The 26,104-nt window shown below is 42.3% G+C and overlaps 1 protein-coding gene across 1 annotated transcript; it reads right to left on the bottom strand.

The window, feature by feature from the left end:
• Positions 1-7,644: 7,644 nt before the first annotated feature.
• Positions 7,645-26,062, bottom strand: LOC118387855 (E3 ubiquitin-protein ligase KCMF1). Its single transcript, XM_035776643.2, has 7 exons — positions 25,839-26,062; positions 16,190-16,357; positions 15,841-15,980; positions 15,433-15,534; positions 15,113-15,290; positions 14,447-14,735; positions 7,645-9,277 (listed from the first exon to the last, which is right to left on the bottom strand). The coding sequence occupies exons 1-7, from the start codon at positions 25,852-25,854 to the stop codon at positions 8,989-8,991; spliced, it is 1,182 nt and encodes a 393-aa protein (XP_035632536.1). The 5' UTR covers positions 25,855-26,062; the 3' UTR covers positions 7,645-8,988.
• Between the last annotated feature and the right edge of the window lie 42 nt (positions 26,063-26,104).

The raw sequence follows: 26,104 nt of genomic DNA, 5'->3' as shown, positions 1-26,104 counted from the left end.
TGGGTCTCCCAGGCCCGGCCGGCTGTGACACAGCCCGGGATTGAACCCGGATCTGTAGCGAAGCCTCAAGCACTGCGGTACCTTAGACCGCTGCACCACTCGGGAGGCGCAGCATTCTAAGGCAGTACTGAAAGGTATGCATCAAAGGTGTCCCCTTTCTCCAATTATTTTTTAGATTTTGGTGGAACTATTATCTTTGACTGTCCTGAATAGTTCAGACATTCAAGGTTTATCAACATAAAACAGCAAAAGAAGAATAACTCTATTGGCTGATGACAAAGCATTGTTTCTTGGAGATACAGTACATTTCGAAATTGAGCAGGCGGTGCAGTTGATCAATTAAACTTAATTTGTCAACGTCTGACATTTTATGTTTACAGTGCATTCGGAAAGTATTCAGAACTCTTCACTTTTTCCATATTTTGTTATTGTACAGCCTTATTCTAAAATGGATTGTAAAAAAAAGGTTTCCTCATCAATCTACACACAATACCCCATAAAGACCCAAACAATCTTGTATACATTATATACAAAAATAAGTGGACACCCCTTCAAATTAGTGGATTTGACTATTTTAGCCACACACATTGTTGACAGGTGTATAAAATCTAGCACACAGCCATGCAATCTCCATAGTGAAACATTGGCAGTAGAATGGCCGTACTGAAGAGCTCAGTGATTTCAACATGGCACCGTCATAGGATGCCACCTTTCCAACAAGTCAGTTTGTCAAATTTCTGCCCTGGTCAACTGTAAGTGCTGTTATTGTGAAGTGGAAACGTCTAGGAGCAACAAGGCTCAGCCGCGAAGTGTTAGTCCACACAAGCTCACAGAACAGGACCGGCGATTGCGGAAGCTCATACGTATAAAAATCCTATGTCCTCCGATGCAACACTCACTACCGAGTTCCAAACTGCCTCTGGAAGCAACGTTAGCACAATAAGTGTTCGTCGGGAGCTTAATGTAATGGGTTTCCATGGCCTAGAAGCCACACTAGACTAAGATCACCATGCGTAATGCCAAGCGTCGGCTGGAGTGGTGTAAAGCTCACCGCCATTGGAATCTGGAGCAGTGGAAATGTTCTCTGTAGTGCTGAATCACGCTTCACCATCTGGCAGTCCGTCGGGTTTGGCGGATTCCAGGAGAACACTACCTACCCGAATGCATAGTGCCAACTCTAAAGTTTGGTGGAGGAGGAATAATGGTCTGGGGCTGTTTTTCATGTTTCGGGCTTGGCCCCTTAGTTCCAGTGAAGGGAAATCTTAACGTTACAGCATACAATGACATTGTAGACGATTCTATGCTTTAAACTTTGTGGCAACAGTTTGGGGAAGACCCTTTCCTGTTTCAGCATGACAAATTCCCAGTGCACAAAGAGAGGTCCATTCAGAAATGGTTTGTCGAGATCGGAGTGGAAGGACTTGACTGGCCTGCACAGAGCCCTGACCTCAAACCCGTGGATCAGCTTTGGTGATGAATTGGAACACCGACTGCGAGCCAGGCCTAATCGCCCAACATCAGTGCCCAACCTCCCTAATGCTCTTGTGGCTGAATGGGAACAAGTCCCCGCAGCAATGTTCCATCATCTAGTGGAAAGCCTTCCCAGAAGAGTGGAGGCTGTTATAGAGGCAAAGGGGGGACCAACTCCAAATGAATTCTCATGATTTTAGAATGAGATGTTTGATGAGCAAGTGTTCACATACTTTTGGCCATGTAGTGTACTTTGTACATAAAGTATATGTTAAGATCAAAATAAATATGATAGCAAAGGACAGGTAAAAAGTTAAGAGGAACACCCGCCATGAAAACCTAACCTAGTGATAGTTTTATTTTTCAGTGGAACAATTAAACAAATTCTAATGCCAAAGACACACCAGTGGTGTTGAGTGTCCCTGAATGGTCTAGTAGTCGCAGTCCTGACCACATTTTTGATATTGATAATACATTTTTGATATTGATAATACATTTTTGATATTGATAATACATTTTTGATAATGCTAATACATTTTTGATATTGGTAAATCATTTTTTTATTGAAAAAACAACAACAATTATTTACATTAATAATTACATTTATATATGTTAAAACAGCTTTCCATAGTTGGCCTGTATTTTTTTTTAAACCAAACCTGATGGTCATTTAAAAGCAGAATTTTTACAATATTACTTTTATATCAACAGACTCGTCACTCTTGTTTAATAACTCTTAATTGCTTTTGCATAGTAGGCATCAAGTCTCCTGCCGACAATATTCCATACAATGTTGCATACAACGTTTGAAAGGTCTAGCTGTCATTTTCATCAACACGATGCAAGTTAACAAAAGCCCTAGATGCCTCCCATTGGCCAAATTTAGGAATGCGCACCAAATGGATAACTTGAAATAACATGTTGTAGGTAATTAAATAATTGCAAGAAAAACACATTTATTAGCCTAGTGGTTTTAAGTATTTAAGCATATCATGTGAAATAGGCCTTGTGATATCGTTGTCACAAACGCAAGAGATACTGTTGGATGTAGGTCTAGATTATTTATGGAGTGATCATATAAACTCAGCAAGAAAAGAAAAGTTATTTCACTGTCAACTGCATTTTTTCAGTAAACTTAACATGTGTAAATATTTGTATGAACATAACAAGATTCAACAACTGAGACAAACTGAACAAGTTCCACAGACATTTGACTAACAGAAATTGAATAATGTGTCAATGAACAAGGGGGGGTCAAAATAAAAAGTAACAGTCAGTATCTGGTGTGGCCACCAGCTGCATGAAGTACTGCAGTGCATCTCCTCCTTATGGACTGCACCAGATTTTCCAGTTCTTGCTGTGAGATGTTACCCTACTCTTCCACCAAGGCACCTGCATGTTCCCGGACATTTCTGGGGAATGGCCCTAGCCCTCACCCTCCGATCCAACAAGTCCCAGACGTGCTCAATGGGATTGAGATCAAGGCTCTTTGCTGGCCATGGCAGAACACTGACATTCCTGTCTTGCAGGAAATCATGCACAGAACGAGCAGTATGGCTGGTGGCATTGTCATGCTGGAGGGTCATGTCAGGATGAGCCTGCAGGAAGAGTACCACATGAGGGAGGAGGTCTTCCTTGTAACGCACAGCATTGAGATTGCCTGCAATGACAACAAGCTCAGTCCGATGATGCTGTGACCCACCGCCCCAGACCAAATCGATCCCGCTCCAGAGTACAGGCCTCGGTTTAACGCTCATTCCTTTGACGATAAACGCAAATCCGACCATTACACCTGGTGAGACAAAATCGTGACTCGTCAGTGAAGAGCACATTTTGCCAGTCTTGTCTGGTTCAGCAACGGTGTGTTTGTGCCCTTTGGCGACGCTGTTGCCGGTGATGTCTGGTGAGGACACATTTTTACGAATTATTTTTAAAGACAGGGTCCTGAAAAAAGGACATTTCTTTTTTTGCTGAGTTTAGAAATATCACATTTTAACAACCCCAAAGCAATTGCATCTCATGAGATGCCCTAAATATCTGTCGACTAGGTCGACTCATGACTGAAGAGGCTTCATGCATAGCTAGAATAGTTTTTTCATAAGAGTAGGAGTAAAATGTCTCTATTCTCAGCACTTATGACAAATGTTCTATTCTGAGATGGTTTATGGATACAGGACCAGTTCTTACGATGGTGCAGCTGTAGAACATTTTGAGGATCCATGCCAAATCTTTTCAGTCTCCTGAGAGGGAATAGGTTTTGTCATGCCCTCTTCACGACTGTCTTGGTGTGCTTGGACCATGTTAGTTTGTTGGTGGTATGGACACCAAGGAACTTGAAGCTCTCAACCTGCTCTACTACGGTCCCGTCGATGAGAATGGGGGCGTACTCTGTCCTCCTTTTCCTGTAAGTCCACAATCATCTCCTTCGTCTTGATCACGTTGAGGGAGAGGTTTTTGTCCTTGCACCACATGGTCAGGTCTCTGAACTCCTCCCCATTGGCCAGGGGTGGGAAACACCAGTCCTTGAGGGCCTGATTGGAGAAAAAGTGACACACTATCCCTAGCAAACACAGCTAATTAATCAAATTGCATTCTAAACTGAAGATCATGATTAGGTGATTATTTGAGTCAGGTGTGTTAACTGGGGCTGGGGCAAAACTGTGACATCAATCAGGCCCTCGAGGTCTGGAATCGCCCACCCCTGCTATAGGCGGCCTCATTGTTGTCGGTGATCAGTTCTTCCACTGTTGTGTTGTCGGCAAACTTAATGGTGTTGGGAGTCGTGCTTGGCCGTGCAGTCGTGGGCAAACAGGGAACACAGGAGGGGACTAAGCACGCACCCCTGAGGGGCCCCCGTGTTGAGGATCAGCATGGCAGATGTGTTGTTGCCTACCCTTACCACCAGGGGGTGTCCCATCAGGAAATCCAGGATCCAGTTGCAGAGGGAGGTGTTTAGTCCCAGGGTCCTCAGTTTAGTGATGAGCTTGAAGGGCACTATGGTGTTGAACATGTTCCTTTTGTCTCAGTGGGAAAGGGCAGTGTGGAGTGCAATAGCGATTGCATCATCTGTGGATCTGTTGGGGCGGTATGCGAATTGGAGTGGGTCTAGTGTTTCTGGGATGATGGTGTTGATGTGAGTTTCAAAGCATTTCATAGCTAAAGACATGAGTGCTACAGGTCGGTAGTCATTTAGGCAGGTTACAACTCCCCCTCCAGTACAGCCACTGATTACCAAACCTGGTTGATGTGTCAACAAGCATCTGCAAGTTATGAGCAGTCAGCTGTTCACACACCAAAATGTTGGGAAGACAGGCAACACTTAATAAAATAGGTGGCCCTAGCTCGCAAAAAGAAAGTACTAGACAACAGATATACATTATATATATATATACAGATATACACAAAATTATACTTATCACTCCTGGAGATATCAGCTGTCCTCCAGCTATAGAATAAGTACAGTGTTTCCCACTGCTGTCATACTGGTAGTAGAACAAGGGAAGCCATTGCAGTGCATAGATATAGGTGAGAGCTTAAAGGGATACTTTGAGAGTTTGGCAATGAGGCCCTTTATCTACTTCCCCAGAGTCAGGTGAACTCGTGGATTCCATTTTCATGTCTGTGTCCGGTTTGAAGGAAATTAGCGCTAGCGCAGTTGCTAACTAGTTAGTGCAATAACTGGAAGTCTATGGGTATCTGCAGTCATTACGCTAACACTAGGTAGCATTGGCTTGCAAAATAAACTAACTTCCTTCATACTGGACAGAGACATAAAAATAGTATCCACAAGGCAATCTGTCTTTGGGGGGCGACGACAAGAATATATACATAACATGTAAAAAGTGCCATGCCATGTTTCATGAGCTGAAATAAAAATCAAATGTTCCATACCACCATCACCTCATGTTTCAGCATGATAACGCACGGCCATGTCACAAGGGTCTGTATACAATTCCTGGAAGCTGAAAATGTCCCAGTTCTTCCATGGCCTGCGTACTCAGACACGTTATCCATTGAGCATGTTTGGGATGCTCTGGATCAACGTGTACGACAGCGTGTTCCAACTTTGCACAGCCATTGAAGAGGAGTGGGACAATGTTCCACAGGCCAGCATGATCAACTCTATGCAAAGGAGAGGTGTCACGCTGCATGAGGCAAATGGTGGTCACACCAGATACTGACTGGTTTTCTGATCCATACCCCAACCTTATCTCTGACCAACAGATGCATATCTGTATTCCCAGTCGTGATATCCATAGATTAGTAGCTAATTTATTTCAATTCACTAACTCAAAATATGACATTGTTGCATTTATCTACACTGAACAAAAATATTAAGGGCCTCATTGTCAAAATCCCAAAGTATCCCTTAAAAGTGCACAGGGTTCAGTGGCGTCCGGGGTCCAGTGGTCTTTAGGTCCAGGGAAGTTGGTGCTGCACTAGAGTATTTGATTGAGCCTTTTTTATGGTACACACCCAGTTAGATAAAAGATCTTATTAAAGCCTTGAACATTGCGACACATACAGTTGAAGTCGGAAGTTTGAATACAATTAGGTTGGAGTCATTAAAACTAGTTTTTAACCACTCCACGAATTTCTTGTTAACGAACTATAGTTTTGGCAAGTCGGTTAGGACATTACTTTGTACATGACAAGTAATTTTTCTTACAACTGTTTACAGACAGATTATTTCACTTAAAATTCATTATAATCACAATTCCAGTGGGTCAGAAGTTTACATACACTAAGTTGACTGTGCCTTTAAACAGCTTGGAAAATTCCAGAAAATGATGCCATGGTTTTAGAAGCTTCTGATAGGCTAATTGACATGAGAGTCAATTGGAGGTGTACCTGTGGATGCATTTCAAGGCCGACCTTCAAACTCTGTGCCTCTTTGCTTGACATCATGGGATAATCAAAATAAATCAGCCTAGACCCCAGAAAAAAATGTGTAGACCTCCACAAATCAATCCCAGAACAACAGCAAAGGACCCTGTGAAGTTGCTGGAAGAAACAGGTACAAACGCATCTATATCCACAGTAAAACGAGTCCTATATCGACATAATCTGAAAGGCCGCTCAGCAAGGAAGAAGCCACTGCTCCAACACCTCCATAAAAAAGCCAGACTACGGTTTGACACTGCACATGGGGACAAAGATCGTACTTTTTGGAGAAATGTCCTCCTGTCTGAATAGAACTGTTTGGCCATAATGACCATCCTTATGTTTGGAGGAAAAAGGGGGAGGCTTAAAGCCAAATAACTTCATCCCATCCGTGAAGCACGGGGGTGGCAGCATCATGGTGTGGGGGTGCTTTGCTGCAGGAGGGAATGGTGCACTTTACAGAATAGATGGCATCATGTGAGGGAGGGAAATTATGTAGATATTTTGAAGCAACATCTCAAGACAATGACCCAAAGCATACTTCCAAAGTTGTGGCAAAATGGCATAAGGACAACAAAGTCAAGGTTTTGGAATGGCCATCACAAAGCCCTGACCTCAATCCTATAGAAAATGTGTGGGCAGAACTGAAAAAGCATGTGTAGCAAGGAGGCCTGCAAACCTGACTCCCGTTACACCAGCTCTGTCAGGAGGAATAGGCCAAAATTCACCCATCTTATTGTGGGAAGCTTGTGGAAGGCCACCCAATACGTTTGACCTTAGTTAAACAATTTAAAGGTAAAGCTACCAAATACTAATTGAGTGTATGTAAACTTCTGACCCACTGGGAATGTGATGAAAGAAATAAAAGCAGAAATAAATAACCCTCTCCACTATTATTCTGACATTTCCCATTTTTTAAATAAAGTGGTGATCCTAACTGACCTAAGACAGGGAATTATTACTAGGATTAAAAGTCAGGAATTGTGAAAAACTGAGCTTAAATGTATTTGGCTAAGGTGTATGTAAACTTCTGACTTTAACGATATACCCGTTTCACAATTCTGTGCAGACCATAACCAAACTGTACTGGGTTTGTTATTTTTCTTTTTCCACATTGCCCTTTCCAGCAAGGTTCCCGGGGACTATGGTGGATGCGCAACCATTACAGCTTGGTACAGCTCAGCAGTATGAAAAGCCCTATACAGTAGCCGGATAACACGCCATCAGACAGATAAAGAGGGAGGTGCTTTGTTTCATCAAAAGCTGTGCGCAGTTTATTGTAGTATTCTAAATTTACATTAAAAAAAAAAAAAAAAAAAAGTCTGCCCATGTCCTAGAACCATTATGAAAGTTAACGCACAAATTCAATATACATCTCATTGTATTTTACATAGAGTATAAGAGTATAGGCATGGAGGTGGCATGATTCATTACAAGGCTTTAAAGAATCAGAGAAAAAAAAAGAGGGAATAAATAGAAGGTGCTATCTTCAGCTGAAAAACTAAATCTGAACGTAAGTCGAACAAAAAAACAATGGCTGCAATGTGGAGTCCCGAGCTCCCCTTCCTCAACAAAGAGAAGAAATACAACTGAATGCAGGGAGGGAGTCTGGGCCTACAGAAGCAGAGAGAGGGGCAGAGTTGAGTGCGATTGATGAGAATGGGAGAGACTAGTTCTTCTGTACAGGTGCATAAATTAGAAACTACATCTGGTGGTTACACACACTGCTTATCACTAAAACATCAACATCTAGGAAAAATGTCAGAGGCAAGATCTTGTTTTTCTGCTCCTAGTACTGTATTATTTTATCATCTGCTAAGTAGACGCAGACGTCTTGAGTTGACATTAGTGCCGCACGTTGTTATATACAGACGATGGTGTCACAGAGAGGGAAGGACAAACCGGAGCCGAGAGACAAACACATTGCATTGTTTTCTTTTTAAAAGCTACAACAGATTCCAATAGGTTGCTTTTTTCTATTAAAATTTTTAAAAAGTTGTAAAAGTTCCTAAACTTTTCAGCGTGTCAGTTTTGTTTGGTGATATTCAATTTTTCAGAAAAACTCTAATCATGTAACCCTTTTAAAATGGTTGAAGATAAAAAAGCATGGGGATTTATTTTATTTTTTGAGCTTTTTAATGACGATAAGGTCATTAAAAGTCATGCACGCTGCAAAGAACCTCATGCAGTAGTTATGGTAAACCATTCAAGCACTTTATTAGTTAAGTCATAAATACACACAGCAGCTTCATCAGAGGGTGTCTGATTCCTCTTCAGTTTTTGAATGTGGAGTATTTATAAAGGAGCCTTTTGCATGAGAACAGGAAGCAGAGGTCTGCCACGGCTACCTAATGCTGACCTGCTAAAGAAAAATTATGTGATTATCAACTTTTTAATATATATTTATATATTTATTTTCTCTTCATCACTCGCTCGGCGCTGCGCACTCATCCACTTGCACTTTCCCCAATCGCTCCCGTTCTCCTTTTTTATGGTTGTACACAATGTAACAAAGGTGACAGACCTGAAATTACAATCACCAAAAAACAAACCAAAATACAGCCTGCTGCACCGCCCGCCCATCACTGGCAGTAGCAGCACAGAGGACAAAGTCTGCGTGGTGCTGGGATATCATCAAAGAGGAGGCGGTGGAGGCTCCTTAGAGCTCCTCGAGCTGCTGCCGTAGCTGCCTGTACCGCTCTCCTTGAGGTTGAGATTCTCCAGGGCCACGTCTAAAGGCATGATATCCACGCAGCCCATGGCCCCAAAGCTTGCGAAATCTCGCCGCTCGTCCTCGTCCGAGGAAGAGCTCTCCTCGCGCATCAGCGTGCTCAGCAGCAGCTCCTGAACGAACAGGCTGCGGTCGGCGCGCTCGCCCTCCAGCACCTGCCGCTCTGCCTCCGACATCTTGGGCTCGTTTAACCTTTAGCAGGACAAAGAAGAGGGGAACTGGTTAGCACCGAGCAGAGACCGGGACTACTGCAGTAGTGTTGTCATAGCAGAATTTAGACTTTGATACCAGGGTTAGCATCACGATGCTCAACCACACGGCAAAAAAAGAAAGCGGGGAGAATGACAGATTTTTACACACGTAAAAAAAAAAATTTAATAGAAAAACAAAATTGAATGTTCTAAGTCCACAATGATTTTTAGGTCTAGGAAAAAAAATCTAGCAACAACACGCACCATGTGGACCGAGGTGATGGAAGATTGATGGAGCTGTTGATGGAGCTGTGGAGAGAACGTGGCTGCCTTTTCAAATGGGCAAGTTAGTTTTACATGGCCCAGTTTGCTCATTTTAGACCTTTCCATTGGTCCTTAGATTAAATCTCCATGCAAAACATACTCCACCAATATTACATCTGCGAACTACTGACAGAAACCAAAAAGATAATATGAAATTAAGCACCTCCGTAAATTTGTTGACGTTTCTGCAAATAATAATTTGCACACTAATAAAGCAGCTCAATGTTTGCGTGTCAGCATCTTTTCCTCGACAACAATCGAGAAACGCAAGGCAGGCTTAACTAAGGAGTCATCGTGTAATGTGAACACCCACGTCCTGGGGTTGAGGGAAGACGGAATGAAACATTTAGGACAAGGAAATCTGAAAATGTGAGCACGTTCAAGTTGTTAGCATTTTAAAAGTCGTGTAGTGTATGCCCACCATTACTTGTGGACTCGCAATGCTCGGCAGTGGTGGACAACAACTTCACTTTGAGCCAATCAAAGAGCATGAACCTCCACGTGGGAAAGCCGACAGGAGTGACAAGAAAAAGAAAAGCAAGAGGGCACTTTACCCAGTGTAATCCACTCCCAGTTCATCAGAATTGTTTTAACTAAAAACAAAGCTGCATAATGCACATTTTTTCTAGAGCAAGTCTTTACATATTTTTTTTAACCAAGCTAGCTATCTAGCATGATGAATAAATAATCATTCTCCATTATCTCATACTGTCAGTGCCAGTTCGCTTACTAGCTAAATGTTAGCTTAACGGTTCGCGTCGACATATGCAATAGCACAACATAGCTAGCTCGCTTCTACACTGACTCTTGGCTGCTTTCGAAAATAATTATCCATTGTGATTTAATTATAAATGGTACTAGTTACCTACACTGAACAAAAATAAACGCAACATGCTCCAATTTCAAAAACGAGTTACAGTTCATAGAAGGAAATCAGTCAATTGAAATAAACTCATTAGGCCCTAATCTATGGATTTCACATGACTGGGCAAGGGGGCAGCCATGAGCCTGGTCCACCGAACTGGGGAGCCAGTCCCAGGTAATCAGAATGAGTTTCCCCCCACAAAAGGGCTTTATTACAGACAGAAATAGTCCTGACTACCCCCCCTCCAACTATCCCGGAGGTGAAGAAGCCGGATGTGGAGGTCCTGGGCTGGCGGGGTTGCACGTTGTCGGCAGTTGTGAGGCCGGTTGAACGTACTGCCAAATTCACAAAAATAACATTGGTAGAGAAATTAAAATGGGACCAACACTTTGTTGCGTTTATACTTTTGTTCAGTATAGTTGTTGATACAAGCCAGATTGCCACAAGGGCTTACTAACAATTCTAGCTCACTAGCAAAAACATTTGCACAGCTTGCAATTTAGCCATCTGTTTTCTAATGCTGGCAAAATACAAAACAAGCTGCCACCACCTTGTGGTCTGGAGTATTTATTTGATCTGTGGTTAAGCGGCTGTGTGAACAACAAAATGTTAACTGCCGACACTGGGTAGGGGTGCTAAGGACCTAAAGATATTAAGATTTCTTGGTGTGTCTCTGACCCTTTAGAGGCATCGTCCTACTTGAGATGTAGAATTTTCCCTCAAAATTACATACTTCAGAAACAAATGTATAATTAATATGCAATTCTGAAGAATAGAGTAATGACTTGCATTTCTAAATTATATAACACCGCATTTTAAAATACATATAGCCTATTAATAGCTGAATATAGAGAGAAGCATGCTAACCTATAGGCCAGGGGTGTCAAACTCATTCCACGGAGGGCCAAGTGTCTGCAGGTTTTTGTTTTTTCCTTTCAATTAAGACCTAGACAACCAGGTGAGTGAAGTTCCTTACTAATTAGTGAGCTTAATTCATCTATCAAGTGGAGTGGAGTGAAAACAGGCAGACACTCGGCCCTTGGCGGAAGAAGTTTGACACATGCTATATGCCCTGCATAATGGAGTTTGCAGAACAAATGGCCACTGGATTGATGCAAATAATCATGATTTTGCTAGGTAGGGACAGGCTACTTTGTAGTTAACTTTTAATTGAGAATGTTGTTGGGAAAGCCTTTCCATCTACCCGAAGACAGTTATCATTAGCATCGCAAATGGTAGTCCCAATTGTGTACACTCATTTACATTGTTTTTTTAACGAAAAAGTCTCGCCTGTATACAAATATTGAATAAATGTATATTTGAACTTACTCTGCCGATTGTCTGGGGGGGTTGGGCCATCAGTGGGTTACAACATTTCCCACAAAAAAAGTATTATTAAACTGACTTCAAAACACAGGTCTCCAGATGAGTTTGCTCGTGACCTAAAACGTGTGCACAAGACGAAGTACAGTGCATTCGGAAAGTATTCAGACCCCTTGACTTTTTCCACATTGTAACGTTCCAGCCTTATTCTAAAATGGATTAAACACACCTGTATTTGGGGAGTTTCTCCCATTCTTCTCTGCAGATCTTCTCAAGCTCTGTCAGGTTGGAGGGGAGCGTCGCTGCCCAGCTATTTTCAGGTGTCTCCAGAGATGTTTGGTCGGGTTCAAGTCCAGGCTCTGGCTGGGCCACTCAAGGACATTCCGAGACTTGTCCTGAAGCCACTCTTGCATTGTCTTGGCTGTGTGCTTAGGGTTGTTATCCTAATGGAAGGTGAACCTTCGCCCCAGTCTAAGGTCCTGAGAGCTCTGGAGCAGGTTTTCGTCAAGGATCTCTGTACTTTGCTCTGTTCATTTTTCCCTCAATCCCGACTAAATCAAATCAAATCAAATTTATTTATATAGCCCTTCGTACATCAGCTGATATCTCAAAGTGCTGTACAGAAACCCAGCCTAAAACCCCAAACAGCAAACAATGCAGGTGTAAAAGCACTACTAACTACTAGTCTACCAGTCCCTGCTGCTGAAAAACATCCCCACAGCATGATGCTGCCACCAACATGCTTCACCATAGGGATGGTTTCCTCCAGTAGTGACGCTTGCCAAATAGTTCAATGTTGGTTTCATCAGACCAAAGAATCTTGTTTCTCATGATTTGAGTGTCTTTAGGTGCCTTTTGGCAAACTCCAAGCAGGCTGTTATGTGCCTTCTACTGAGGAGTGGCTTCCGTCTGGCCAGTCTACCAAAAAGGCCTGATTGGTGGAGTGCTGCAAAGATGGGAGAACCTTCCAGAAGGACAACCATCTCCACAGAGGACCTCTGGAGCTCTCTAAGTGACTACTGGGTTCTTGGGTCACCTCCCTGACCAAGGCCCTTCTCCCCCAATTGGTCAGTTTGGCCCGGGTGGCCAGCTCTAGGAAGAGTCTTGGTGGTTACAAACTTCTTCAATTTAAGAATCAGAGGCCACTGTGTTCTTGGGGGCCTTCAATGCTGCCGACATTTGTTGGTACCTTTCCCCATCTGTGCCTCGACACAATCCTGTCTTGGAGCTCTATGGACAATTCCGACCTCATGGCTTGGTTTTTATTGTAATTTTTGTATATTCAATACATGGGCGGCAGGGTAGCCTAGTGGTTAGAGCGTTGGACTAGTAACCGAAAGGTTGCAAGTTCGAATCCCCGAGCTGACAAGGTACAAATATGTCGTTCTGCCCCTGAACAGGTAGTTAAAACCCACTGTTCCTAGGCCGTCATTGAAAATAAGAATTTGTTCTTATCTGACTTGCCTAGTAAAATAAATAAATAAGCAAAAATGTCTAAAAACCTATTTCCTCTGTCATTATGGGGTGTTGTGTGTAGATTGAAGATTTTAAAGTAATAAAATGTGAATATTTTCCAAATGCACTGTATATGCGATGCATGCATACAAACCAAAGTCTTGCAGGTGTTTACTAGGGCTGGGAATTGGCAGGGACCTCAACAATACGATATTATCACGATAGGTATGTATTGCAATTCGACACTGCGAATTTATTGCGATTGACGTTCCAAACATATCGCACATTTTAGGTTTGCTGCAGAGAGACAGAGCATGAAAAAACGAGTTTGATCAGTTAGAAATAAGAGCTGAAAACATGTTGACTCACTATTTAAAAAGATGTAGAACAAGCTATAGGATGATCAATACTCGGTAGTCAAATATTGATATCATTTTGTCCCAAAACTTCTATCGATTTTCTTCTCCGATCACTAGTGTTAACATGGCTTTGCACACGTGCCAGGTTTTCAAATTACGGCAGCACCGGCGCTCTAAAAAGTCTGGCGAATAATACCTTCCTGTGGATATTTTATCTCAAATTTCGACCCACTGAAGGACCAACACAGAATCTGTAGATAAGTTCAAATTGTATTTTATTCAACATTCTGGCTTGTAAGGACACTTTCGAAGTTGATGCAGACGTTATACCAAGAATTGGTATCACAGTCCCGATTTATTAGACAACACTAACGGATACACAAAGTGGTGAACACGCGCACCACACACAGACGGGTATTCCCATGCCGTTGCCTCTTCAGAAAGTTGCAGGGAATATGAATCACTGATGTATTCTGTTCATGCCTTATGATAAACAATTAGTTGATTTCCAAACGTGAGACATTTGACAAGAGGAACAAAAAACGAACAAAATTCTAGTACCAAACTGTTTTTCACAATGTGGTATCGAAAAAGGGTAGTAGGAGAGGAGACCTGTGAGTCTATGGGTGGGGAGAGAACAAGAGGAGGGAGACACCATGGGAGGGGGGGGCAGAGCAGATCCTGCCACTTGGGGCATTCAACACCTGGGGCCTGATAGCAGTAACAGCGAACAGTGTGTGTGTGTGTACAGAGCCTTCCATTTATAATATAGTCAAGTAAAAAAAAAAAAAAGTTTTTTAAGGCTCTGTTCACATGTACACTTCAGAGGGATCGACCAACTCACCGTGTGAGCAGGAACTGGGAGCTGTGGGAGGCCATGGGGTTGCTCTCGGCCACGCCGGCCGAGTTGGCGACGGCGCTGGGCGGGGGGATGGTGGCGCTGATGTTGCCGCCGGGGTTGGAGCGTCGCGTGGTGTTCCTGGCAGTCTCCAGCTGTTGCCGGGCCGCCTGGGCCTGCTGGCGCTCCAGCTGCAACTGCATCTGTAACTGCTGCAGCTGAGATGCGGACGGGCCCGACGAGTTGAGCTGGCCGCCCGCCGAGCGCCGCACGCCCGACAGCTGAGACAACAGCTCTGTGGGAGGAGAGATGAAGAAGTGTGTTCCGAGTTTCTTCTAGCGAGATGAATAGTTTCAAACTAGGCTCCAGTAGAGACAGGTGAATGTGATATACAGTAAGACTGTCACAGAAAAGAGGCACGGCACTAGGACTGCAGGTTATATACTTCATACGAGATTCAGAGCCAGAGCCATTACATCTCACGGAAAGATAACCACTGAAGTCAACATTCAAGTGACTCCAGTGCAGACTGGTGAATAACAAAATAGCAGAAGTGAACACAGATCAGGGAGTAAAGAGCAGAACCAGATTCTCTATCCATCTCAATGGGAAAGACCCTGCTTGTCGTTGACTACACAGACAGAGGCTGGTCAGACCAGGTGCACTGCTCACCTGCTATGGGGTCCATGGCTTCCCTGTTACTGGGTGAGTACGAGGAGCTCTGTGAGGAGGAGAGCCCCCCGGTGGAGCTGCTAGTAAAGTGCATGTTGGTCCTGCGTGCCCTGGGACCGCCCAGCCCGCGACCGGGGTGGAACATCCGACGCACGTGCCGGACGCCGCTGGACTCATCGTAAACCAGGCAGGTTAAGGAGCAGAGTTGAAAGGGTTCGCAAGTACTTGGAATAATCAGAAACAACACACACCCTGCCCACAATGGTGTACACACACGCGCAGAAGCACACAGACAGAGCAGAGCTGCATTGAAAAGATATTAAATCTCTAGGTGCTCTGTGTTCAAGTGTGAGATGAGCAGCAAAGTCGTCGGTCACATGATTGGGGTCCCCGCCCGGCAACGCAGCACATATTGGACAGATCTGAAATAAAGCAAGCAGTAAACACCCTCTGGATATATTCAACTGACCACTCAAGTTATTTAAAGTTATTGACAAGCGTCAGTTGTAAAATAACCATTTGAGAATTGTCTTAATGCGTCCATGAGCCCTGGAATCTAATCTAACCATAGATTCTTATAAGAGGACGTAAACGCCAAAAACATCCTATTGAAACCAGTGGAGGACATTTTTTTTTAAGCAAAAAGGGGCAACAGAGCTAGACTGGGGGAATGGTCTTTCCTATCTTAGTAAAGCTAGATGAAACACTAGGATGATGTGTCCACTCACCACCTCTGTGGAGGTCTCTGTATGCTCGGAGGCGACATGCTCCTGTAGGGATGTCTCTGTGTATCCCATTTTACCACAGTAAGGACAAGAAAAGCTCTGGGGCTGCTCTACTGAGAACGCCTCACCGCCGTAATACAGGTCTGCAAAGAAAACAATCTGTCTTTAGAGTCGCTGTTATCATCATCATAACACAAACATTTTATATAAAATACAATTAGGGCAAGGTGTTTTTTTTCTGACCACATGACTGGACCAAGAAGAACTCCAAGCCCAGTTTGGGCCCACGTGGTCAGATGAAAAAAAAAACCTCCTGTTATAAATGTCTAATCTACGCAGCAAATGTCCTTACCAAAGTCTACCCTGGTTAATATACACTGCATGGCGTGTTCTGTCGTGTGTCTCGTTGTGGTGGCGCCGCTCTCGTAGCACGACGCGCACAGGTCGTAGTCGTAGCAAATTAAACACTTGTACCGGCGCCCTCTGAAGTTCCCTTTTAAACATGCGTCACAGCTCACACCTGCAAAACAAGGGCGAGGACTGAATGTCAACGTATAGACTAATTGCATACATGATAGCGTGGAGTAGGCCTACGACCAGAGAGAGAGAGAGGAGGAGAGGGAGAGAGAAAGTAGTCTGCTCCGAGGCTGGCTGACACTCATCAGCCAGTCTTTGGCACTGACACTAATCCACAAATGCCAACCGAGAAGACAATCCACCTAAAAGTCAGTAGCAAGTCATTAAGGAATGCCAGTGTGTGTGCCTGGCTGGCACTGAATAATAATGCCCCATCTTATCGGCTCTTATGCATTTGTCCGTATTCTTTTCCCATTTGTTGCCCGGGCTTTATATTACATAATAAACTAAGCAGGCCTAAAGAGAGACAAAAGAGATGATCTGGAGAACAGAAACGGAGCACGTAGACAGTGAAAATAAAAATAACCATTTGAAAAAGGCACCCCTTTGTCCGCTTCCTGTCCCTTTGTGCCCTTTCTTTGTCATCTCACGATGACGCCTGTCTGAAGGAGGGCATTATCTAAACTGCCATAACCACCACCTTCACTTTGTTACTGCTGCTTTTATCAGACAATTTCACCACTGTTATAAAGCCAAAGTATTTATCACATAGCCCTTATCACGCCTTAGGCAACTGACAAAACAGATACAAAGTGTAGGAACTGAAAAAGGAAAAGGCTAGGCTGCTGTTCCTTGCTCACATATAGTCAGACATTTATGAGAACTGAAAACTTCTGTACAAGATAAGTCATTCAATTGTCTGGATTCTCAACATTTTCAATTTGAGAATATGCCCTTGCTCTGTGATGATGACAACAGCAGCTGACTTCCCATCCTTTGATGACAATCAAGCACTAATGGGAAATGGTACCAAATTAATTACACCCCTTGCTACACTACTCAGAGGCCAGGGGCCTCATTTATAACCGCTGCACACATTTTATACTAAATACCTGCAGGCGCTATTCCTGACATATGCATGTTTCCCGTTATAAATCAGACCTACCGCCTGAATAAAGCCCATCATTCACCTCTCCAAGTTACAATAATCCCCCTTTTTGCTGAATAATTTGGAAGTATTGGAATTGGGCCAAGACAGAATTTGTTTTTATTTGTATTTTTTATTTTACTAGCCAAGTCAGTTAAGAACAATATCTTATTTCCAATGACTGCACAGGAACAGTGGATTTAACTGCCTGTTCAGGGGCAGAACGACAGATTTGTACCGTGTCAGCTCGGGGATTTGAACTTGCAACCTTCCGGTTACTAGTCCGACGCTCTAACTACTAGGCTACCCTGCCAAATATCTAAAAGGAAATATCAATAGCGAACTTGATTAAATGTGTTGGCAGATTTGTATATATTTTTTTTGCAGTGACATTTGCGGTTTCAGAAATACGAAAACAACTGCAAATTGCTGTGAACCTGTAAACATATCATTTAATTCAATAATGTTTTGGTATTTACTTTCTCCTGAACCTTAAATATGCTGCACTGCCCACGAATTCTTAAATATTGTCCACTCTGGAAACTTTTTTTTACTATAGTAGGTCTTACTTACAATTGTGGCCTACAATTTAATGCAAAAAAATATCAACTGTCTGTTCACGAGTTAAATTACACCATATGTTATAAATCCCTTTCAGGTGAAAAGAGAAAAAGAACAGTCAATGATAATAGCCCCAATTAAATGAGAGACGCGAATCTGTTGTAGGGCTACTCCGAACATGAACTCATCGCGGCTAGAAAAGGTGCAATGGTCATGATATATTTATGTTCATAAATTAAAGTTGTCTTGTCTACTTGAGAAATGTGACATTACAGTATTCAGACGTGGTCTACAAAATGTCAACGGAAAAGGAGAACCATCTGCTCTACCGTTAAACTGTGTTTAGGATCGCATAGAGCAAAATACTTTAAATACCGGTAGCTTATCTATTTACTGCTGTGAAGTGGGTCCAAATGACATGAGATGTTAGGATAGGCTACCATTCGTCCCCTGTTGCAGGACTATAGGCTATTTGACGAGTATGAAACCATCACAGTCAGAAAAGGTGAGGAATTTGAATTGGAAATAGATGTAATTATTTTAGAATGAATGTAAAGATAAAAATAAATAGTTTCTCACAAACAGCAAATTATTGCATCTTGTTATTATATTTAGCTACCTGTTTTTTTGTTATGTATAAGTCATCGTTTATTCCCTATTTGCACTCATTTGCCTTCTTGCAAAGCAATACTTCAACCACTAGGAACTGTACATACGCATGATCTAAAGTTTGTGGGAGGATAACCACATTCTCACATCAAGTTCAGTTTTTATAAATGCCAACTTTTGCGTGAAAACTGGTGCACGCATGTTCTGGGGCATATTTTGTACGTACGCAATCGTTTATAAATGAGGCCTGTTGCAAAACGTTTCTTAAACTGAAGCAAACGAAACGGGGAGGGACCTACCTGAATGTGCCCAACAGAAAAATCTTGTTATACTTGCAAAACGGTGTCTTTCACACCACAGAATGACGGTTTGTGCCATCATTCTGTTATCAAACTTTGATTTTGCACTGTTCCAAGTAAATGTTAAAGTTATTGAAAATGTTTTCAAACTTTGACATTTTTGGTTTCAGTGTCACTCCTACTGTGGAATTGCCCCTATGCAATGCTTGTCTGGACTCTGGATAAAAGTAGCCTGGGTACCAGTATTTTTAGCTAACATTTCACTCCTGTCATTTGCCAAAGAGACTGCTGGCCTTTCGGCAATCTCAATACGCAGCCGAATTTACGGCACAGTTGCTGATTGGTCGACGGAGACATGAATATTTTCCATGACAATGTTATGGGACATGGGGTGCGCGCAAATTTGGTGAAATATAGAATTTGTAGAACAAACAGTCGCAGTCTGTATTCCCATAAGGAATTCCCCTTGACCACGCCCACAAATTGGGGGAAAACTAAATTCTTTCCAATTGATCCCCATTATAAAAGTTTTTTTGTTATAGAGAAATAACAAAACATGCCCGAAAAGCTGCCGTGTTGTTCAATGTACATGTAGCCAAGTAAAAAAAATCCCAACCTATGGTTTGTAATACTCCGAAGTAGGGAAATAGAGCCTGAGAGAAGAGGCCTGTGGATTCAGACTATTCTGTGTGGGAAATGTGGGGATGCCGTGTTCAGGCCACACATAGCTATGTGTGTGGTAAACATATCACAGCTAAGACATTTAAAGCCACTCACTACTTGTAGCTGTATAGTCCATTTGTGTTGTTGGTCTAGGCTAATTTATCGTTCCGGTCAGTAGCCCTACAATATTACGTTTTTCTAGGTCGTAACAACGCTAGGGAGCAAGACATTTTTTAAAGTAATCTTTAGACATGTTGTACTTTTCTTAAAATGTAGTTTTGTAATTGACTAAAACAAATGGATTACAAGAAAGCTTTACTTTTTAAAATTAAATTTTGGGCAGTGAGCCAGTGGGGTAATCTAAGTAGCAGGTTGATTTCCCCACAGGTAGGTAGGGCCGAAACATTCTATTTAATACCGACTGTGTGAATACCGTTACAAACCTGCTGCAGTCATTGCCTTTTGAGAAGGTAGTGTCAATGCAAGATCATGTTGTTCAAAGTGGCTAGAGAGGACTCCGTAATGAGAGAGAAACAATGATACAGAAAATATTAGCCTACAAGATTAAAATTGAGCTACGTTTGCTTCAGTTGCATCCCGTACATTTTTTAAAATTCAATTTATTTAATTAGACAAGTCAGTTAAGAACAAATTCTTATTTACAATGACGACCTACCCCGGACCAATTGTGCGCCACCATATGGGACTCCCAATTACAGCCGGATGTGATTCAGCCTGGACTCGAACCAGGGACTGTAGTGACGCCTCTTGCACAGAAACGCCTTAGACCGCTGTGCCACTAGGCAGCCCATTAATGGGGAAAGTAATGTAACTGGCACCTGTCGTCATTCCTCGCAAATACGCTGATTATCATGACTCCTCTCTTATTAAAAAGTGGAATTGACCGCATTTTAGCAACATGAAATCTTATTAAAATCTGTTCAGTCACCCCCCAGGAAGAATTACAGTTGTTCCTTCTTCTGACAAGCAAGCACTTACATAAGGTCATTTTCATAAATTCATGGAATGTTTGGGAATGAAACATTCTATTTAGTAAGGCATTTCCATCATAGCAATATAAAATGGGAAAGCGGCCGTGTGTTTTAACAATTAATAGACACTGCAGTAAATAAAACTACAACTGAAGTGGACTTAACCTATGCGACGCATCAGTCTAATTTCATAAAGACTGTTGACTCATTTATACTCGCTTCTGTGTCCTATTCAGCCCGCGGGCCTGGTGTTTGACGGTGCATCCCGAATGGGTGGCAGCATCAAACAATGTACCAGGTCAGCTGATAGCAATAGTTTGGGACTACCAAGACATGTATTGGTGAATTTTATACAATGGGTGGGTCTAATCCTGGACGCCACCAATGGGTGGGTCTAATTTCTGGACCCAGAAATGTCTGGGATTTTTCCATGGGGAGTTAAGCCTGGGAATTTGGGTAATTTTGCTTAAATTCATCAAAAAGCTTAGCTTTTTTTGTGGGATACACAAGGCAATTCTAGGTCTTATGGCATATTTTGGTTAAACTATCCCCAATTAGAATTGGAATTGCAACCCTCTGCATGCACAGTGCATTCTTCCATCACATGTACAGCTGATTCTCAAGATCTTGCACACTAATAAGATGCTATTAAGCCCACACTACTACACTGTCTGAGCCAAGGACTACATGCTTTCTGGTAAGTTTTGATTACAATACTGAGTGGGGTGAATATAGTTATGACATACATGATTTCTTGTTAACTAGTAAATAGTAGCCTACAGCAAAGTGTTTTTAAATAATTTCTAACAATTTCTGCTAATTAGTTTTTGCTACCATTGTGGGTTTAATTCACCTGTTTCCATAAATGTTTCATTTTAAAATATTAATTTTACAAAGTAGTTGTTTCATCTAACTTCTTCACTATTTATCTGTACATGGAATTGTATTTGGATTTTTTTCCAACTTTTACAAGAAAATGCCACGGGCACTATCTGATGTGTGGAGACATTTCACTGCAGCTAATGTAGAAGGAAAAGCTGTGTACATTTGCAAATACTGTGCCAAATCATATGTGAATAATGCAACAATGATGCAGAATCATCTGGTCAAGTGCATAAAGCTCCCTCAGCGCTCACAACAAGCAACCTCTGACAAAAGTCCCTTTACTTCTATTTGAGGTGAAAATGACGAATCAGACACCTTATCGATAGCAACAGCTCATGGTCCTCCTGGAATGAGAAGTTTATTTTGACTCAATGGAGGAGCGTAGTCAGAAATGCTGATGAATGTCGTGCTCGAGCTGTGAATGCAACTGGTTCACCTCTGATGCTCACAGGCAATGTGTATCGGAAGAGATTTCTGAATGGTCTTTGCCCAGCATACACCCCTCCAACCAGACATGCTTTATCTACTCATTTGCTGGATGCAGTGTTCAAGTGAAGGTCAAGCAAATCATAGAGAAAACAGACTGTATTGCAATCATCTCTGGTGGGTGGTCGAATATTCGTGTGCAAGGAATAATTAACTACATCATTTCCACCCCTCAACCAGTTGTCTACAAGTGCACAGACACAAGGGACAACAGACACACCGGTCTCTACAATGCAGATGAGCTGAAGGCAGTCATCAATGACCTTGGGCCACAGAAGGTATTTGCACTGGTGACAGACAATGCTTTGAACATGAAGGCTGCTTGGTCTAAAGTGGAGGAGTCCTACCTTCACGTCACACTCATTGGCTGTGCTGGCATGCATTGAATCTGCTCCTCAATGACATCATGGCACTGAAAACAATGGATACACACTACAAGAGAGTCAAGGAAATGGTTAAGTATGTGAAGGGTCATCAAGTTATAGCAGCAATCTACCTCACCGAGCAAAGTGAGAAGAATAAGAGCACCACATTGAAGCTGCCCAGCAACACCCGTTAGGGAGGGGTAGGAGTCTCTCCAAGAAATGGCCATATCACGGTCTGCCGATATGGACAGCCCCATCAAGAGGATTCTCCTGGATGATGTATTTTGGAAGAGAGTGGTAAGGAGCTTGAAACTCCTGAAACCTATAGCAGTAGCCATTCCACGGATTGAGGGAGACAATGCCAACCTGTCTGATGTTAAGACTCTGCTTACAGATGTAAGAGAAGAAATCCGTACTGCCCTGCCCACTTCACTGTTGCACCAAGCAGAGGAAACTGCAGTTCTGAAATACATCAGAAAGCGTGAAGACTTCTGCCTGAAGCCCATACACGCCGCAGCGTACATGTTGGACCCCAAGTATGCTGGCAAGAGAATCCTGTCTGGTGCAGAGATCAACAAGGCCTATGATGTCATCACAACCGTGTCTCGCCACCTTGGCCTGGATGAGGGCAAGGTTCTTGGCAGTCTGGTGAAGTACACTTCCAAGCAAGGGCTTTGGAATGGAGATGCAATATGGCAGTCATGCCAAAATTTTACAGATGCAAGTTGAACATTTTTTGGGAGATGTGATGGATCATTGGGGATCATTCAATATTCCCTTTTGTTGTTCAGTGAAATCATCCCATGTGAAGAGCAACTAATTTAATTAAAGTTCAATTTGTAACTACATTGTTTTTGTTTTATTGGAAGGAAGTAATCATTTGCAAAAGGTTTATGTTTCTGTCTCCATATGATACATGCGAAAAACATTACATTTAAATGGCATTCATTTGCATATATTTCCATTAATTCCCATATATTCCTGTTAATTCCCATGGAAAGTTTCCACCTCTGTATATTCCCCAAAATGTGCAACCCTAGTTATGGATGTATCGAAATAAGCTGTTTTCTAGTGACATTTAAACAAATGCAAATGCAGCTACTTAGCTGTTATTATGGCTGCACTGTTTGACATGACTGTAAGGTGGCCGTAGTTGACTAGCTAGCAAGCAAGCAAGCAAGCAATGGATAAGGTTGCCAGCCGGCATGGCAATATAACATTTAGAACGAACGACTGGGTTGCGTTCATAGACACAGAACAAATAGACTTAACGACTGGGTCGTGTGTCTCTGGCAACCAAACCGATATACATCTTGTGGATGGATGAAATAGTATGAATAAAGTTTTGAATTAAAATATGTCAATCATTATTTGAACATTTTGGTAACCCGTTGTATAATGTGATAATGCCCTCGAAGTCTGTTCTCTACTTCCGTCTTGGGCCTAACAACACCCGTGCCATCATATCATTCAAACACCGGCTTCTCTGGCATAATCACTTAAATATTTATGTTTAACTGCATCCATCTATTCTGCCAACAATGCCTTACTGTATGTCATGGAATTTTGAGTCAAATAGAACCTATTTTTAAAACCTCTTAAAGTTGGTTTTGAAGCATAAACTGCTAATTTATATTTTTTGACTGATATGATTGCAGATATGAAACAGACAACGTAGTTAAAACACTGAGGAAATCAATAGTGACATATAGGGATATTATTTAACTATTTATTTTTATTGTTTTGACAATATCGCAATATTATTTTTCTGCTAGTTGGCTGTACCTGCACGAAAACTCCAGTATTTTCCCCTCATAGCTTGTTCTCCATCTTTTTAAAATAGGGAGCCAATTTGTTTTCCTCACTTATTTCCATTACTGCTCAAATCTCGTTCTCTCATAGGTCTCTCGTCCCTCCACAGCAGACATATGGTGAGAAATATGTTTGGACCATGGAATCGCAATAAAATCACAGTATTGAAATTGCAATACATATATAATCTAAATACATATCATATTGGCACCTAAGTATTGTGACAATATCATATTGCGAGTTCCCTGGCAATTCACTTATTTTGTACAACTAAAAAATATATACCTACTTGAGAGAAGAAGAAAAAAAGCACCTTGCAGGATATAAAATAGGAGATTCACAGTGAACTGGAGAAGTTTGAACGGCGAGAGCTTCTGTGGTGATCACAGTTGTAAAAATGCAATAAACAGGAATGCTGTTCTCCCAGCAACAGAATGCCCAATGTTTGAATGTTTCCAATCAAATATATGAATTAAGTTAGGAAAACGTTCTATCAACCTAATTTGCATAAACATTGTGATTGGATGATAGCTGTGAGGGTTATCAAATTTGTATTAAATCTTCTGATCTCCTAGAGCTCATTAATGATAGAACGTTCATATTTGAAGATTTCCCGAAAGGCCAGTCAGTCTCTTTTGCTAATGACAAGAGTGGACACGAGTAGAATGTAATAGATTAACAGAGCACAACCAGGCTAGGGATAAAAGGCGTGCTGCCTAGAAAAATATCCTATTTGGTACCTGTATGTCATTTTGACATAGCTAGCCAATGCACCAATTCACCGACTTCATAACAGGCCTTCATAATATTCGCACAGATCCTCTGCAGCAGCCCAGCTACAATGAATTATTCTCCAAACCTCACCAGAAACGGGTCTAAAGTGAAAAATTATGATCCTTAGTTAGCTACAACGTTAACTTAATTGGGGGGGAAATGCCTGACCTGGCTAGTCATCCAGACCTAATATGGCACAAGTGAACAAATGTGTCTAGCAAGCCAGATAGCTAGCCTTCTCTATCAAACTGGTTGTTCTCCAAATCCGTGCTCTAACAGAGTTAACTTGGCTAACCTTAGCTAACTTCACTCTGCTTACAGTTACCTAGTTTGCTGGTATACGGTACTCTTCTATTCCGATAACCCTAACTAGCTAGCTAACGTTAATGAATTTAATTAGAATAGGTAGCTAACGTTAGATAGTTGAGTGACGATAGACTTGCTAGCTAGTTAGATACATGCCTAGGTTTGGCCCACTGTGACGGAGGGCCTCAAAACTAACGATACCTTGATGACAGTGCATTCAATGATCAAAACCTTCGTGCTGAAATACTCAGTCACCAAGTCCAGTTAACTAACTAGCTCTGAAAACAATCTGTGGCCATACCAAAAATATACCACGCATTCACCCTTCCATTCACCAAAGTCTGGACACTTCAAACGAGCTACTACTACTGTGTATAGCGTTGAAGAACGCTAGTTGGCTAGCTAGTTAACGTCCGAGCTAACTAGTTAGCAACCGTCGGACCATCATCAGTTTAGCTAGCTAGCGTTAGCACGCTAATTAGCATTAGCTAACTCGCTATAAGAAAATGCCCCTGACGAGACGTGTGACTTATTTGAAACATGACTGTTAATGAATTCGGAGACTGTCGTTAAAGAAAAACTGCCTGGTTCCACCCAGTTATCAGGAGGTTGGGAAAGGGTTGAAAATTCATGGTGGCCGCCATCATGAGCCCTGTCCAATGCATTGCAATACAAAACATGGCATGTTAGCTAGCAAGCTTCAGCGCTCAGTCTGCGACGCTAAGGACGTCTATTTTTCACTTACCCTCATGTCGGGACATCCTACAGCCGATGACACAGCCCCCTCCTGGGGCTCCCAAGCACGGATCAGGAGGAAAATATACCGTTTTTGAGGGATAACCCTGGGACGCGATTTCTCTTTCCTATTTTCTCTTTAAGATGGATACTGAGCTTACAGTTCTCTGCTTCCCCCTCCCCGTCTGTCATGAAGAAGTACTGAGACAGAGCATTCGCAGTCTTCTGAAAAAACACTAGGAGGCGCCCTTTACAATAATGTATTATGTGGTTGTT

The sequence above is a fragment of the Oncorhynchus keta genome, chromosome 9, assembly GCF_023373465.1.
Source record: "Oncorhynchus keta strain PuntledgeMale-10-30-2019 chromosome 9, Oket_V2, whole genome shotgun sequence".
In the NCBI taxonomy this organism is placed as follows: Eukaryota; Metazoa; Chordata; class Actinopteri; order Salmoniformes; family Salmonidae; genus Oncorhynchus; species Oncorhynchus keta.
This window is presented reverse-complemented; position numbering and strand designations above follow the sequence as displayed.

Excerpts from the sequence above, each read along its gene's own strand:
- LOC118387855 (XM_035776643.2), bottom strand. Across the intron at positions 15,291-15,432 it reads ACAGAGCACCTAGAGATTTA|GATGAGTCCAGCGGCGTCCG; the intron begins ATATCTTTTCAA and ends TGCCTGGTTTAC. Across the intron at positions 14,736-15,112 it reads AGCCATGGACCCCATAGCAG|AGCTGTTGTCTCAGCTGTCG; the intron begins GTGAGCAGTGCA and ends CTCCTCCCACAG.